This window comes from Daphnia carinata, chromosome 7 (genome assembly GCF_022539665.2).
Source record: "Daphnia carinata strain CSIRO-1 chromosome 7, CSIRO_AGI_Dcar_HiC_V3, whole genome shotgun sequence".
Lineage (NCBI taxonomy): Eukaryota > Metazoa > Arthropoda > Branchiopoda > Diplostraca > Daphniidae > Daphnia > Daphnia carinata.
In genome coordinates, this window is record NC_081337.1 from 8,876,669 (window position 1) to 8,893,150 (window position 16,482).

At 39.1% G+C, this 16,482-nt stretch overlaps 3 protein-coding genes across 5 annotated transcripts; all 3 read right to left on the bottom strand.

Moving 5' to 3' along the window:
• Positions 1–197: 197 nt before the first annotated feature.
• LOC130703900 (cytoglobin-2-like) lies at positions 198–13,035 on the bottom strand. Of its 2 annotated transcripts, none has more exons than XM_057525369.2 (6): positions 12,806–13,035; positions 6,347–6,536; positions 6,194–6,244; positions 2,085–2,189; positions 1,583–1,703; positions 198–1,017 (listed from the first exon to the last, which is right to left on the bottom strand). In XM_057525369.2, the coding sequence occupies exons 2-6, from the start codon at positions 6,529–6,531 to the stop codon at positions 799–801; spliced, it is 681 nt and encodes a 226-aa protein (XP_057381352.1). In that variant the 5' UTR covers positions 6,532–6,536; positions 12,806–13,035; the 3' UTR covers positions 198–798. The 2 variants fall into 2 exon arrangements, with proteins under 2 accessions (XP_057381352.1, XP_057381350.1); XM_057525367.2 differs by lacking the exon at positions 12,806–13,035 and adding an exon at positions 6,730–6,938.
• Positions 9,773–10,963, bottom strand: LOC130703874 (uncharacterized). Its single transcript, XM_057525333.2, has one exon. It carries the CDS (start codon positions 10,946–10,948, stop codon positions 10,202–10,204), a length of 747 nt encoding a protein of 248 aa, XP_057381316.1. The 5' UTR covers positions 10,949–10,963; the 3' UTR covers positions 9,773–10,201.
• Positions 13,036–13,446: 411 nt separating the features above from the next.
• On the bottom strand, positions 13,447–15,208 carry LOC130703784 (uncharacterized). 2 transcript variants are annotated; one of them, XM_057525241.2, is made up of 4 exons: positions 15,055–15,208; positions 14,817–14,992; positions 13,888–14,748; positions 13,447–13,808 (listed from the first exon to the last, which is right to left on the bottom strand). In XM_057525241.2, exons 3-4 carry the CDS (start codon positions 14,733–14,735, stop codon positions 13,685–13,687), a joined length of 972 nt encoding a protein of 323 aa, XP_057381224.1. In that variant the 5' UTR covers positions 14,736–14,748; positions 14,817–14,992; positions 15,055–15,208; the 3' UTR covers positions 13,447–13,684. The 2 variants fall into 2 exon arrangements, with proteins under 2 accessions (XP_057381224.1, XP_059352362.1); XM_059496379.1 differs by having other exon boundaries at positions 14,817–14,960; positions 15,055–15,206.
• Positions 15,209–16,482: the final 1,274 nt, after the last annotated feature.

Sequence of the window (16,482 nt, forward strand, 5' to 3'; positions counted from 1 at the left end):
ATTTATTCCCTATCGAAGCTCCACTTCATTTTAGTGCGTAGTAGGAATCCTGAAAAAAAAAGAGAGAAGAAAAACACATTGCGATCAATCGAATCTTGGCGCTACACTTTTTCACAAACTTCCACTTGGCAGGAGATATCTAGAACGAGAATAATTTCATCAATTTGAATATCTCGTGATCGAATTCTTTTCGCGTATAGCTTACGTATAATTCTTTTTTTCTCTTTTCCAACAGAGTTAGGAGCAGGCCAAAATAGGTGTAAACGTTACAAACATACGTTTGCTGTTTTCCATAATAAGCGTATGAGATGCGAGAAAATTAAATAAAATGACATCAAGGAAACCGTAAACACATTAACACCATACACAGAATACGAAAGATTAAAACATTTGCTTCAAACATTCTATAAGCTAGCTCTTATTAATATCACAATATAGTGAAATTTTCCATTCTCATTTTTTTTTTGTCTTTTTGAGCTATGAAGGAACACGACGGAATTGAACATTAGGAAACATTGAACTTGGCCGAGTGTCGAGTAGTCTCGTGATTTCAAACATGAATGTGTCAATTGCATGATATCGTTAGCAAAGAATCCTACGGCTCATGCACTTTCCATTTCTTTGTCTCCGGATTATGTCCCCAATTCTCATCCGCTTCCTACGTCCTTTTATAATTTTTCCTAGAATTGATGCTTTTAATGAGATAAAACGACTCTCCCTCCCCCCCCCCCATTTTTTGGGGGTTCTAGTTGTTCGTTAGCAGAGATGTCATAGAGAAAAAAAAACAAAGAAAATTTATCAATCATTTGTGGCAGTTGCTGAAGACGAAGATGACGAAGGAGGCAGTCTCATCGGTTTCAAAGCCTCTGAAGCGGAAGCATTGCGCGCTTCCAGCAAAGCCTGTTTCATCGTGGCGATCATGTAGCCGAGTAACAACGTCCACGATGCTTCCGCCTCTGGTGTCCAATCGTCTCCCAAAATCGGTCGAATGGCAGACAAGAACTGTGGCCCAATGTACTGCACACAAAAATAAACGCCCGATCGCAGCAGATGTCATACGGTCCAGACCAAACAAAACAGCGCAGAAAGAAAAACACAGTCATCAGAAAAAAAAAATTGCTAGCTATAAAAAGAAACTATCACGAACGCGTTAGTTAACGTCATGATAACCGAGGGTGCGCAAATAGTACATCACACTTCTGGCAAGGGTTTCGCTTTTCAATCAGATAACATAAGGAAAACTACCCAACGAGACACCGATTTTTTTTTTTCTTGTTGCACATGGCTTTCCGGTTCGCTTACAATTCCTTTTTTTTTTAAGGCATACTTGGATTGCTTGTTCACTTGTTGTTAAAAAGAAAATCAAGATGGCGTAGACATAAGTAGTAAAAAATAAAAGAGGAGTATTTTCATAAAAGAAAATACCCTCTATCTCTTTGGCAAATATCCCAGGATCAAGATGGACAAGAAGGGAGTTTACATTTTTTATTTTTTTATTTTTTACGATCTTAATGATTTATAGGTACCCCGTTGTAATTTTGTATAGAGGAAGAGGAAATGATGATGGATGTTGAAAACTTACGTCAATGTACTCCAATTTAGCTCCGTTTTTATCATGCCTGCGGCCCAAATCGGATAGGAAGGCGTGTAACTTCTCGGGTTCGTCCAAACGATGGACGGCCCGTTGCACAGCACCCATGACTCTACAGATAAAGTAAATGAAAAGGATTTCTAATTATTATTGAAATAAAGCTTGAACAACTTTGAGTTTCGCAATAGATTTTGAAAACTCCTTTTTAAGGAACTCTTAGAAATCGTTACAACTTGACTAAAGTGAAACAAGTATATGGACGAAATCTAAGAGACGGAAACAAAATGTCATTCGCACTTGGAAACAAATGGTGCCAGTTCATTGTGAACAGTGCCCGATGCTGTTACCTAGGATAATCCAGTGAACGTAAAGCCACTCGCAGAGGCAATAACTTTATTGCTTCGTCACGACAAGACACAGTGGCCACGCAATTATTTAGACTAGAGTATCACGTCATTTTTATTTATTTGAATAGAGGGGTAAAAGCTGTTACCTGAGAGCGTGTTCCGAGAGAAGCTTGCTTTTCTTTAAATCATCAAGGACGAGACCGGTAAACGGCAAGAAGACTGACTGCATATCCGGATGGCTTTCGAACAAACTAGAAAAACAAAAATAGTAACGACATGAAAAACAATTTTTTTTTCAACAACAACAGAAACAGATAGCAGAAAAGCAATCGAAATGCAAGGGAAAAGTGAATAAATATTTCGAAGGAAAACTGCCAGCTGATATTACGCGCTATTCGATATGCACCTGCTGTAAGAGAAATCTAAAGCTCGGGGTTCGACGTCACAAAACATAAAGGCATGGATGGTTTAAGGGATAGTTTCATGGCGCTGGATACAAACGATGGTGAGCATATCGATCAATGTCGGTTTCTTCATATCTCTGTTGAAGGTTTGTTACTGAAGCCTCGTTTGTTATCGCAACATATACAAAGTTGAACATGGTGAAACATTTTTCTTATGACCGTCTTATTGACTTATCCTGCTGAGCGCCATTAATAAAAAAAATACCCCACGAATCCAGGTCATGAAAGCAGACCTCTTTTACCCTCCCAAAGAAAAAGACGTTATTGAAGATGGTTTTAGATTCTCATCCAGCCAATATCGGATGACATGCTCTTGAATTCTGATCATAGGTAAATCCCCCGTCTCCTTCTTTTTCTTAACCTTTTTCGTGTTTTTTTTGTGTAGACGTATGTTTATAAACACATATATTGACTAGATACATGTTACTGCGTTTTGATATTAAATGAGATATTGGCCTATAAAACAAAACAGAAAGTAAGAGGCAATCTTTTTTTAAGATAAACATCTCGTCTATACTTCCTTTTTGTGTGCATCTTACTAGAATTACCTCTGGCGTGCACACAAGGTTAAAACCATTGAACTTGCGTTTGCTATGCAGGGCTATTTCACGAGAAAAAAAAAAAGTTTGGACGCTTGTCAATGTCATATAGAGAAATCGATCTACCTTTTGGAATAGATCCCAGATTTGTTTTATTGCTTTCGTATACTTGAGCTACTTATTCTTTTATCTTCCTGTATAAATAGTCATCCTAAACGCAAACAAATGATTCATGAAATTGCATGTCACTGTCCTTCAATTTGTTTTTAAGGGTACACGAGAAAGGCAGATTTCAGCGAAACAAGCAAAGCGCATTATTTTGAGGTACATTTCTGATTGAACGACGAAAAATGCACGCCGTTAGGATGACGATTAAAAGAAATGAAACCCTAAAAAAATGAAAGCAAATGGAGCTAAAAAAAAAAAAAGGATCAAATGGCAAACTAAAGTCATTTCCAGCGTTTCGTCATTCCGACGCCCAACTTCAATTCCTTGCTCAGAAGTGTACCCCTATTCAATATAAACTTCCGCCCCTACGCGCCAACGATGAATAATGGTAGCGCAACGCTCCCAATATCAAATGAGACCATTTAGAAGAGCGTCAACGGCTGATGGCTTTTCTTTTTTGATGCCAACACTTAAAACTAGAGACGTAATAGAATCGTTCAGGTGCAGACTTCTTAATTAGGAACGGAAAAGGAGAAGCTTTTCCCTTCTTTTTCTATCCATTTTTCAAGTAATCCACGACTAGTTACAAAGCTCTATGGCACGTGGAATTATCCTCATTGTATTGACGCTTCGTCGTCAAAGACGTAGTAAAAAAGAGAGAAGGTCGAGGGGGATCTGGTTAAGAGTGCCAAATGTAGTTTTATATCCAATAAAAAGGGATGCGCTCAATTCTTCCCGCCTCTTTAATGTAAAAAAAATTCGACATACATTATTTACTTGGCGGCTAAAGTAGTCGTTAAATAGTGACAGGAAAAAGCGCACTTTAACAATCCGCATCACAAAATTGAACAAGGCTTCGTTGCACTCTTAAAGCGTGCGCGGTATAATTCGTTTTTTATTTTAAGGCTTTCAAAATTGAACCTTGGAATGTTTTAATTATTTCTTATTTCCCACTAGGAACGCGGGCATAGTCGTTTACCTCCATAAAACAATCGATTGCTAAAGCTGTGTGCACGAGCGTCTCATTAGTACAGCTTATGAAATGGATTAATTTTTGGATTTCACTTATTAGTGCTGTCACTCAGTGGGGCCAAACAAATGTTGACAAAGTCAAAATTCTACATTAATCAAAAACCCGTGCAGTTAACTATAAAGTTGTGCATCATGCCAAGGTAAAAAAAATTGTGAAAAGGATAAGGGAATCAGTGAAAGCGGGATGACACGATAGTCGTTCATCACGCACTTTTTTCCCGGCCAAAAAAATATCCATAATTATTTATCGTCCATCGCCATAAAGAATTGAAGAAGAGAGATTACGAAATGGGCAATGCCATTATAGAACGACTATGTAAGTGATGAAGAAGAATGACTATTTGATCTTGCCCAATTCTGTAATCCATTATGAGAACACGGTCAACGGCCGTTAGCGTTCAGCTAAATGGCTTCCATCACGATGAGCACATTAAAAACTGAAAGTCAGCGTTGCTAAGCGGAACGTTCTCCGCCAGACTCGAGCACTTCGTTTATACATATTACCTGACGGCGTTCTAACTTTGTTTTGGCGGAACCTTTTTTTTTTTTTTTTTTTACGAACGTACTTCGCAGAAGTCGTCGTCGCAAAAATCCCAGACCTATAAGTGAACGGGTATGAACGAATACCCATGGAGCGCGTCTAGAAAGAAAGTGGTAGGACGATCGATTGATCTAGTGCAACTTAAGTGCCAATAGAATTCGGTCAATTCCCGATATGACATGTCAGTGAAAGCGAAAACGTGTCGGCGCAATCTTTCCAGGTTTCACGCTAACACCATTTCATAATATCCCAATAGGATTCGAGCTAAAAGTCTTTTTCCCAGAGTGTGTAACCTAACTCCGCGATTCCTATAAACAACGAAGGGAAAAAGAAGAGGCGTGTGCCAAATCAATCTAGCGTGACAACAGATTTTTTCTTCTTTTGTTTTTTTACAATCGAGGTCTAGTGGGAATCTTCACCATGAACTGTACTTGACCTCGACAGCAGCATCATTCAATTTGGGGTATAGATCGCGTACGCTGAAAACTTCTTTTGCTTATAAACTCAATCCGCATCTGCTATTCCGCTAGAGTGGACTAACAAAAAGCGAGTACACATGGCACCTGGCCACTTTCTCATCGGTAATGTGTTTTTTTGTCTTTTTCTTTACGTTTTTTACCGTCTTTTTCTTCTTTTCTTTGAAAGTTTACATCGTCATTGATGTGCGACCATATCAAGCGCTTCATTAGAACATAAGGCATGGTATGCACATCGTACGGTGCATAGCTCATTAATATAAACATAGTAAGAATGGCTGAACCACAAACGAATCGCGGAAAGTAGGCCGTGTCTTGATTAATAATTATCATTTAATTATACCGATGCGCATTTCATAAATGCCTGAAATTCTTCGCTATTGAGCAGTCGACTGTTGTGAACTAATACTGAAAGTGTTTTTGTTTGTTTGCCGAGATTGAGACGAGGCATTTCCGCTAGGTCTTTGGACCTTCAACTTCCTTTTGTCGGCGCTAAAGAAATCAAAGAAAAGAGTCGCAATGAAACTCGATCTATCACAGGACTAGGCAATAGTTTTCATTCTTTAGTAAGGTCAAAAGAGTAGGGCCTTCCCCCCCCCCCCCCCGATATCATGGAATATCCGTCCTCCATGTTTTCAATGAAGCGCAAGTTTGTTTTGTGCTACGAGACGGAGTGTCGCACAATACGTTTTATCCCGCATTCCATATGAAAGGGAAGCTGTCCACGTGCCAACGAAGTATGCTTCATTTCCTTGTAAAATATTCAGCTCTCTACAAAATTCGTTTCTATAATAGAACTCATTAAGACACATGAGCAAGGTAAATTGCGTGGTAACGAAATGGCCAAAATTCAACTATTCCTAATTGGATTACGGTTAAAAAATTCAAAACGCAATTAAAGATTTTGTTTTAGACAGCCGCCTTTTGCGAAACGCCAATGACAACGAAAAAACCAAAGGAGTAAGAATGAAAGGGAAATGAAACTGCGACGCAAATAGCTAAAAATAAATAAATAATGAAATGTGCAATTCTTACTTGATAAACACGATGATTCCAACTTGGGCAATATCCTTTTCAAGACGTTTCCTGGCAAAACGAATAGCGAAAAAAAGAACAAAGAGTTAATTATAGTCTCTCATGTCATTCATAACAACGGGCGGGAGGTTGAATGCCTCTGTTAACATTTACCAGCTGTCTTGAAGCAATGTCTTTTGAAGGTCCGTCAACTCAGCGACGGAAGCCATCGCCGTTTTGGCAGCCGGAAACTGCGTTGACTCTTGGATTGCAGTAACGATGTCGTCATCGTTTTTCACTACATCTTTGTCGGCCGTTTTCTTGCTGTTTCCACTGTGACCGACGTGTGCGTTGCCCATTTTTCCTAAAGAAATGAACGAGAAAATGTAAAAATGGAATGATTTTTTCCGCTCGATTTACGTTCTTTCACAAACAAACAAAAAAAAAACACAAAATTCTTTTCTTCTTTTTTTTTTGGGAGGGGGGGGGGTGGTGTTCCAACAGACGGGGAACAAACAAATAACCAGCACGAAAACAACGAATCGTTCGTGGCTTACCCGTACAACAAAGTCTAAGCGCATACAAAGTTCAGTTGTTTGGCGTGTTCAGCCGAAGGAGCGGACTAGACGGACTGGATAAACAAGATAAGAAAATGAAAGCGTTGCTTTTGGGCCGGGGACGTGAGTTTGCCTGATCTCTTTAGCTTTTCCCTTCGCTTATTTTTTTTTTTTTTTACAATCTAGTTCAGTGTTTTTCGCAACGGACTTGGTATACAAGTTTGAAGGGGGACAAGCTCTCCTTATTCGTACGTTACGCCACTGAGGTCGCGTTCGTCAGCTCAGCGCTCCCTCACTAGACTTTCGTCCACGATAAAGCCGGTTCAAATAGCATTCTCCCTCCCTCAACGTTAACAGCGAGTCTGCGCGCAGAGCGCTTCTGAGAATCTAACACTGTAGACGACGGTAAATGGCGGAATATCGCGGAAATAAAATAGGTTTCCTTTTGTAATTCAAAGCAAAGTAAATGAACGTTAACGTATTGCCATTGAAATATTTTTCTTTACAAAAATAAAAAAAAAAGAAAAAAATGGCCTACATAGTCATACATATATGCATTTATGGTCTATTTACAATTTATGTGAACCCACATGAATGTATAAGCCCAGGATTGAAGATATGTTCTCGGTAACCACTGGGCGTGGATTGCATCAAAAATCCGAGATCAATATTTTCTTTTTTATTTACATTTTGGGTAACTTTTTTGTATTTCTTTCTTACTCCTACTCTCCTGTTTTGTGGCCGTTTCTGTGGAGACGACTAAAATGTAATCCGGCATCACGACTCATTGAATAAACAAGGACATAACTCGCCCAGTCGATTTCTATAGGTAAAAACACTCTCCCTTTTTTTTTGTTGTTTTTTCTTGGCTTTCACACAGTGCCCGGACATTTTATTCGTCGGTTGATAGGCTGTAGTTCCCCGGTATAGATCACAAGGCCCTATTTTCTTCGCCTTTGTTCAAGCATTCCCCATCGTACATGACAATGTTACCCAAGAGAGAGAGAGAGAGAGAATGAAAGCCATGTGTCTAAAGCATTCTAGATTACAAACCATAAAAAATACGAGTGTCCCCATACAATTTTTTATCTCTTTTTTTCCCACATTTGTCGGTGAATGGATGGGAAATAGCGAGAAATTATTTATCTGTATCGCTCGGTGAACGCAATAGATCAGGACAAACAGAAGAAGATGTCGTTGATTTATAGGCCATGAAATGTTGAGGAGCATGGGGGGGGGGGCCAATGCATAAAGAATCAGACGAAAAGAATAACAGCCAATTTGCCTTTTGTTGTCCCACCCTACGATTTTTCAGAAAATTCCAATTGAATCTGGGCGGGGTGTTGAACGACGGCTGGCGGCCTGCCATAGATTGCGCAGCATTTTTTCTTCTTCATGCTCCCAGCCGATAAATTCAACACATTTTCTAATTCAATTACCCAAAAATATCTTTTTCGGCATGCAACTATGTCAGTAGAATATGCTCATTTTAAAAAATTTTTTGTTTCCCCTATCGGAATATTGCGTTTTCATGGCAACCTTTAAAACCTTTTACTATTTTTATTGGAAATATTTGACGCGTTCAAAAGTAATAAATATCTATTTTTGGACGAATAGTTTAGTACGGAAATCAACGGCGGTATGCAACATGTCCCATTTATCATACGCGTGACACGAACTGCCGGAAGACAATTCGGTCAGGTATGCTATGCGCCTTGATGAGATATTCTACATCTTTACCTCTATTACATTAATCGAAAAGCGAAATATGCCAAGCTTCTTTTTTTTTTTTTGTCTCTTTTTTTTTTCTGTAATACTCCCGGAGGTTAGAGACGAAAAAAAGGAGCAGAGGACAATGTGCACTTAAAACATTAAATGCAATAGCCTAGGTCATGTAGCTATAGTGCAAGCTATGAAGCGTGGAGTCTTCTCGTTGCAGGTATCCATTCTGTTTTATAGTTTCCACCCATCTCGAAAATATTTTGTCTTTATTTCAACCATCAGATATTTAAAAATTAATAATGAAATGGCCTCTATTTTTCCACTGGCTGGGAATTTTGATTCCATTTCGGCGGGTGGTGTATTCACATAGCGCTTAAAAATTCATGGGGAGTGCCTTATCGAATATGCTGACTACAGACAATAGCTAGATGCATATAAAAAAAATACAGATATTCATCTAGAGTAACATATTCAGTAGTACACTGTTCTTTCACATCAGAGTCTTAAAAAAACCAGCTGACTTTAGGAATCTTGCATATTTTTGTAGCTACATAATAAAGAAGTCCAACGTTCCTAATGCATATGGCGGCTATGACTAATGAAACGTACAGCCCATCGATCGTTATTCCTGTCGATGTTCTATTATGCTACCCGTAACACACGAAGCTCGGGTTGGAACAGGAGTTCACACACCCGTGTGGACAATATTAAAGATTCAAGGTGGATGGCAGCAATTGAGAATACTAACTTAAACCCACAAAATCGAAAAGAAGAAAAAAAAAATTAAACATTTATATATTCTTTAGTACTTTTTCTTTCCTTTTGGTGTTTCTAATTTGCCAAAAAAAAAAGGACAATGAAAATACATCGTAATTGAATTCGTGGCTGCTCGTGCGTCCATTTGAGAGCGTAGCTAAACCTGAATTGCCAATAGCGTTGTCCTGTTTTGTTTTCATCACGATTCAAATTATACCGAGGTATTTGGACCCGAATACCAATCACATCTCTTGCGTGAAAAATAAACCCAAAAAACTGTCCATGTTTTCTTTCCATTTTCTAGAAAGGCACTTTACACTGTCCCCTTCTAGGAAGTGACACTTTCGTACCTTGTCGGGTAGCGCTTCGCATACGAATGACGTCCGGACTCAATAGACGGAGTGTTTCATAATTTTAGAAAAAGTAAATTTTGACGACGGACAAGAAAAAAAAAAAAAATGTTGCATAACTGTCTCATAACTTTGACAAAATTTCCTCGCGGGCTGTCATAAAAAAGTACAGCGACCTGCCCTTTTTTTTCTTCTAATATCTGACAACATCCATACTGTTTTTCCCTAGCCAACTTTATTTCCTCGCTATTAAAAATTTTACGACATTCGCGTAAAATGACAAAAGAATTAAACGCTAAAACAATTTCCCTCGAGTTCAATCGATTGACTATTCTTCTATGAAAATACATTACTTCGTAGAAGAATGCAAGACATAATAAAAAAGTGGAACAGTTTTCAAAATTTCTAGGAATGATAAAGGCCATCGCTTCCACACGAATACAAAGCACTCAAGGTGCAAGTCACAATCACGAGTTCATTTACATAAAAAAACAAAAACGTAGTAGATTTCTAGGACGCGGTCTAAATTCAGCGGGACTCGGTCGTTCAACAGGAATGTATAATAAATAGGACACACAACACAACAGTTTTAACTGTAAGATTTCAACAACAAAAAAATGCGGCCCTCACGCGGAACTCCATAGTCATCCGGCCGGTTCAACAAAGCGGATGGACTGTGTGTCACCCTCGGAAGAAAGGGTGTAGTTGCTGAGCACGCTATCCACGCGAGCAACCAATAAAGCAAGGGTCATGGACTGATCAGATGTCAGATGATGATCGAAATCAAAAACTTGGCTCTGATTGTTTATGGCAGACAAGTCGCGTAACATTCGTCTGCGACCCAGAGTTCCCAAATCCCAGCCATTAAAACCAATGACAATGCCACCGAGAACGAGCAGGTTTAAGAAATAGGCACTGCAGCATATTATTAACGGAATAGAAAGGAGGAATCCAATAGCTGCTTTGACGTCAGTTACCCTTTCGGCAATGTGATTTAATCCGGGCGAGTTCTCGCGCACGCGGGACGCCGCATTCTCAAAATTTTGGACGTAACGCATCAAATCTTTGATCTTGGGGTAGTACTTGTTTCTCAATTGCACGAGGTCGTAATAGATAGAGCCAGTAGCGTTCTCTTCCGGGTTTCGGTAGACGGTCGGAAAAGTGGATTGCTCAATGACAGAAGAATTCAATTGGCTGGTTGTTGCTTCCGTATCGTCGGTAGGCGAGCGTTTGTATTTAAGTAATGGAATGGCTGGATTTTTAAGTTTAGCAACAGATTCTATGGAATTTTGCCAGTTTGAATTCTGGGCAGAATCGGTTGCCAAACAAGCAGCATTTGTCACGACAGTCAATATTAAGCACATCAACCAATTCCTTGATGGTACGGTCATTTCCAACCTCAAGTAACAAAAGCGGGAAAACAATCAAACGTCAAACAGTATTTTTAAAAAAAGATATTTAAGCACTGCTGAAATTACCGAGAAGCAAAATCCTTTCAGAAATAGAAATCGGATGAAATTTCCATGAGGTTTAAGGCCAAGAAATCACAAAGGCTTAAAAAAAAAAAAAGTCTGGGTAACAGCAAGACGAGTTCAACTCCGCCCGGTCATCGACGCACGACTGTGGCAAACAAGTTCCAGAATGGACTGGTGAACTAACCAAAAAGCCCACATCCACGTGTGTTTTTTTTTTTCAATGCCCACAATATGCCCCCCAGTGTTCTTCTACATGTTCTTTCTTACCCCACCTATTCATTCGTATCTTTTTGTTTAAACATCCTAACAGCCCGCAACGTTTTTACGACTGCAAAATCCCATGTTACATCGGATAGCCCAACGGCTATTTTCAAGATCAACAAGCCTAGCAAATTCAAAGTTGCAACTCATCGGATATATGTTTCCCTCGTCATTCCTCTTCCATTCATCAAAGGTTTCCAAACAGACGCTATCACTTGCCAGACTATCTGATCTTACGATAACACCAATTCAGGAAACAAACTATCAAACAATGGCCACCAGTTCAACATGCAGACTATATTGGCACAGATACGGAAATTCAAAAAATTCCTATGCCTGCAGGGAAAGGCTTGGATTTACCACAAAATGTTCACATTCATTGCACAGGTTCATTGAAAACAAATGTAGATTTAGTGCGACCTAAATCTACCACCAAAAACAAGACTGGGAATAAAAGTAGGGCGTGATATGTAACATCCTGTACATCTTACAATTAAAATAATTTTTTTTTTTAATGCCAAACAAGTTATTCGACCTATTAAAGCGCTGTTTTTTTACGTAAAATGGCGGGCATAAGTGTCAAGTGCGCTGTCTACAAAAGCGGCCAACAAAATGAGAGCCCTAGACTGTTCAAGTGTCAAAAAACGATCGAAATCAAAATCAACATGGGAAAGTTTTCCAGCCGACAGGTCGCGTCTCTTTCGCCGTCCAAATGGAAAGAGACCCGCGGCAGAAATGGAAGGAACAGTTAGGGCGAACGCAATTATTCCGCCAAAGAACAAAATAGGGAAAAACAGGACAACTCCATGAAACGCTGAGACGAGTAGAGAAACAGGTCTGAAACTGGTTCGTGAATCACTGATGACGTCTCCAGCCGTCAGGCATGCGGATATCAACAAGGCAACCATAAATAAGTAGAACAACCGACTTCCGAATGATTTAGTCATTTTCATCCTCTGCTGTTGAAAATGGCAAATGTTCGTCAAAAACCTTTAAAGTTTACGAAATTGAAAAAAAAACGAACCTTTAAAAAAACTGGAAGAATACTGCCAACTTAAAGATGATCTTAAAAGCCGTTTACCAGCTTTTATTATTATTTTAAAGGAAGATAGAAAGAAAAGTTGAAAAAAGGGCTTGGTATCACAAGACCATAGAAGTTTCACCTCCACTGATCCTCACACAACTGGAGAACGAAGTTTCAGAGTAGTCTGCTTACCAAACCTAAACTAGGAACTAGCTCACAGCCACGTGTTTCGCCATAAATAATTGTGCCCCAGTACCCGCCCTAACTCGATTCCAATCTCTCTTCTGGATTCATAGAATTCATTCCGCTTTTTTTCACTCAATTATTCTTTTGTGACATTCAATTTGTTAGAGTTAAAGCTAAAAGCCAACCTTACTACAACAAGAGGTAACATCAAACAAAATCAAATTTCCTGATCAGTATGAGGGAATAGCTCAATTCAAACAACAATCGAGAGTTCAATCTGCCAAAAAGTGTTCAGGGCTTACCTCATGGCGGGCGATAGATTTCGTCTTCGGCTCGCCGTGGCAACTGTTCATGGCACTTTTCTTGCTACGCGTCCAGAAAATGTTTGACACTCTGTTTTAATTATTGTTTGTTCTAGCCACTTGTCTATTACACTTGGCGGGTTCACAATTGTTTTGGCACAAGAAAAATTTGTATGTGCCGGTATTGTCCACGAAAGTTATGAACGACTGGGTCCACAAAGCGAGACGGTACTGCACTGCACTGCTGTTACTGACTGAAACTGATATCGACGTTGTCAAGCTTTCATAAATGCCTACTTGAGCTTAATACTTTCAGAATTACACTACAATAAATTTCAGCATACGTCACCAGTTCTTATTTGCATGCCTTAAGTTTTCAAAATTCTTTTTTTCATTTATGTTACCATTCCTCCGCTTAAGGCGGCCATCATGGTTTTCAATGGCGTGCGACCACTGTGTGCCTTAGGCTTGACGAGATTTTACAGCTGTTTGGGATGGCACTCTTGTATCATTGTTTTATCTGAATATATTTAGTTAATCGAGTATGTGGTGTTCTTATGAAAGAATATAGCCATTCGCTGAATTAAGCTGGCTTCACATAAATTCCTGCATTATTTACTATAGTAATTTTACAGTCAATCTTACATTAACCATGGCGTTCTTTGTATTCTTGGGCCCTCTGGTGGGAAACGACAAAACAACGAATAAAATATAAATAGTATAATAAATAAACACCAAGACCAGCTTGCTTGGGATATTAATAAAGGGAAAAGACACGATTTCAAAGTTTCATAAATTAAAAGCAAGAAATGCACGGTAACAAAAAAATGATTAAAAGAATCTTGAAAGTTGTACTATTTTGGCAACGAAAAATTGTTTTCATCCAAAAAAGGGAAGGCTGCATCTCAATTCACGGCATTCGGCCATTAGGCCACTACGGGCACCGTTTTTGAACGCCTCCAGCTTTCTGGACAGGTAAGAAGGAATTAGAGGCTCCAGAAACCTAGAAAATAAAAAATAAGTAATTTTTTTTAACATGCATAACGTTTAGATTATTATTTTATTTTTTTTAAAGAACTTACGAAATAACTGGCTCTGTAAACTTGCCTAGCCGGCTAGTCATTTTTCCTGCTTCGCAAGAATACCTTTCGAGGCATGCATCGTTCTTGAAACCATCCATGTAGGTATCGAGTACACTATCGACACGAGCCGCTAACGAAGCTAAAGCCCTGGACTGTTGTAACGGCAGGAAGCGATCAAAGTGAAGGATGTCATTGAGCTCGTTTAAGGCAGACCAATCACGACCAAAGTCTCTGCGTCCAAACGCCGATACAGCTGGAAAAAGAGAGAGGATCGCCAAAAATGCCGCGAATAAAATAGCTGTTAATATGATGGCAGGAACTATAACAGTCAGTCCAATAACTGAACTGATGGCTTTGATTGTCCTGTCGGCGATTTGACGCACAGGAGGAATTTTCTGCCACACTCGGGAGGCAATATTTCCAGGAGATTCCAAATAAGGAGCCAAATCGTTGAATGTGGGGTAGTATTTCTCAGCAACGTGAGCTAAATCCTCCATTGGCGGGGTCACAGGAACTTGGTGTGGGTTGTGGTATAGGACTGGGGCGGGTGCGGGATAAAAATTTCCATAGGTCGATCGCTGGTCAAACGGAGGGTAACTAATTCCAGAGGACATAAATGCCGGTGCGGGGTAACGGTGAGTGGGAGCTGGGAAATAATTGGCATATGAGACCTCGGACTGGAGAGCTTGTCCCTGACGGCCTCTTAGCCTTTTAACAGGTTCTACAGGATTTTTAGAAGACGGTTTGAAATCGAGAGCAGGATCAGCACCAGCAGTAGCCAAACATGAAGTTACTACGGACGAAGCTAAAAATACGAACAGCAAACATTCCAGCGCTGATTTAGCCATTTCAAAAGGTGAACTACATTTTTTAAATTAAAGAAAAAGATTATTAGAAATTTTTAAGTTTCTCGTACACTTATTATTTACCGTCAAGAATGCTTGTTCAGAATAAAAATCCCTTTACATTCAAGCAGGATTTCTGATTGTGAAACTACACTGTATTCCGTAATTGAACACAACACAAGAAATTCGCTGCCACGAGAAGTTCACCATTGGCTGATCGTCTAACGACTGTCGAGAAATGTTTTATAGTGATCTTCTTTCTACAAGAATTGAAGCTACCATTCATGTTCCAGACTACGTATAAAGAACTATGACCCAATACCTGGCTCATCCAATTCGTGTTCTTTTCGGGATTCGGACTGAATGTCTCCTCCTCCTTTTGAAGTTGTTTGACCACCTAGTCACTTTTGGCATTCCCTTTCAGCTGCCAGACAAGTAACGTTTTTGTTAGTTGTAACCCACTGAAATAGCTTCTTTCTGCAAACAAAAAGAAAAATTTAATTGAAAAATGTGCAATCCTTGTCGGATATCCAATAAGAAGTATACCTACCCACTTTTGAATCTTGCAAACAATTCCGTTTTAAACATAACCATTGTTTATTTTTTAAACTCGTTTTTACGGCAAAGTTACCGATTGTCATCTTCAAAACTCCATCCACTGATACTGCCCTCATTTCAGAGCCAATTTTTTAGAATTACACATGCCGGCGGCCATTTTTTCTTGGTAGGTTAAAGGCCGTTCTAAAAATGTGGACAAATACTATCGAAGTAATACATTCTAAGGGAAATTAGCTATGATACTTGTTCGTTAATTATTGCATTACAATGGGAAGTATGTCATACATTTTTTTTAAATTACCTGATTTGATATACGATTTCATCGAACCTAAAGTATAACAAAAAGAACTAACATTAAAAAAAGCAGACGCACTGACTTGTAGGACCACTCTGCACACTGGAAACGGCTAGAAAGTTTCCGGAATGTTTGGTTTCTCACCATTCCTCTGCTTACGATAACCGCAGGGTACGCAGATATAACTATCTTTGATACAAGTTTTCAAGAAAAAAAAAGTGTGACGAATGAGATGACTTGTTTGACAAAATGTCTGAAATTGCATGACGTCCACCGTGTCAGGTTGAGTCAATTACTAGGCCACCGGTCAATCAACAAGTATGCCGAATGTTGATATCCTTGTCTAAGTTTTGCATGTTTTTTTTTGTGTTACCGTTAGACGAACATATGTAATCCTCCCGCTGCTTATCTTAAGAATTTTGCATGCCAATAACTGGCCAGACAACAAACAACAAGATTCTAAATGTCAAGAGACAAGCTAAAAATTTTATCCAAGAGCAGTTAAACTACTAATTACATTACTTCCTGCTAAAGCACAACTGAGTGTGCCATTAGACTATATCTAACATTCTTAACATGTGATAATTCACATTCAGAGTAGCATTGATTACAGAAACAAACATGGCTGCATTAAGTGTGTTTAAATCAATTTACCAGGTTGTACAAGTTGATCTTCAACATGCTTTTTTACGATGACACCATTCATGCAATGCCAGCTTGATTCGTTTGACACTGCAGCCTATTAAATTACGACGTTTTACGTAGAACTGTAATGGGTTTCTGTGAGCTGAACTTTTGTTTGGATTTTCAATAGCAGACGAACGTTCTACTGGGCTAATATGTCGCCGTCTTGTAACATACGGTACAAAACGTTTCATATTGATCAAAACGATGGAA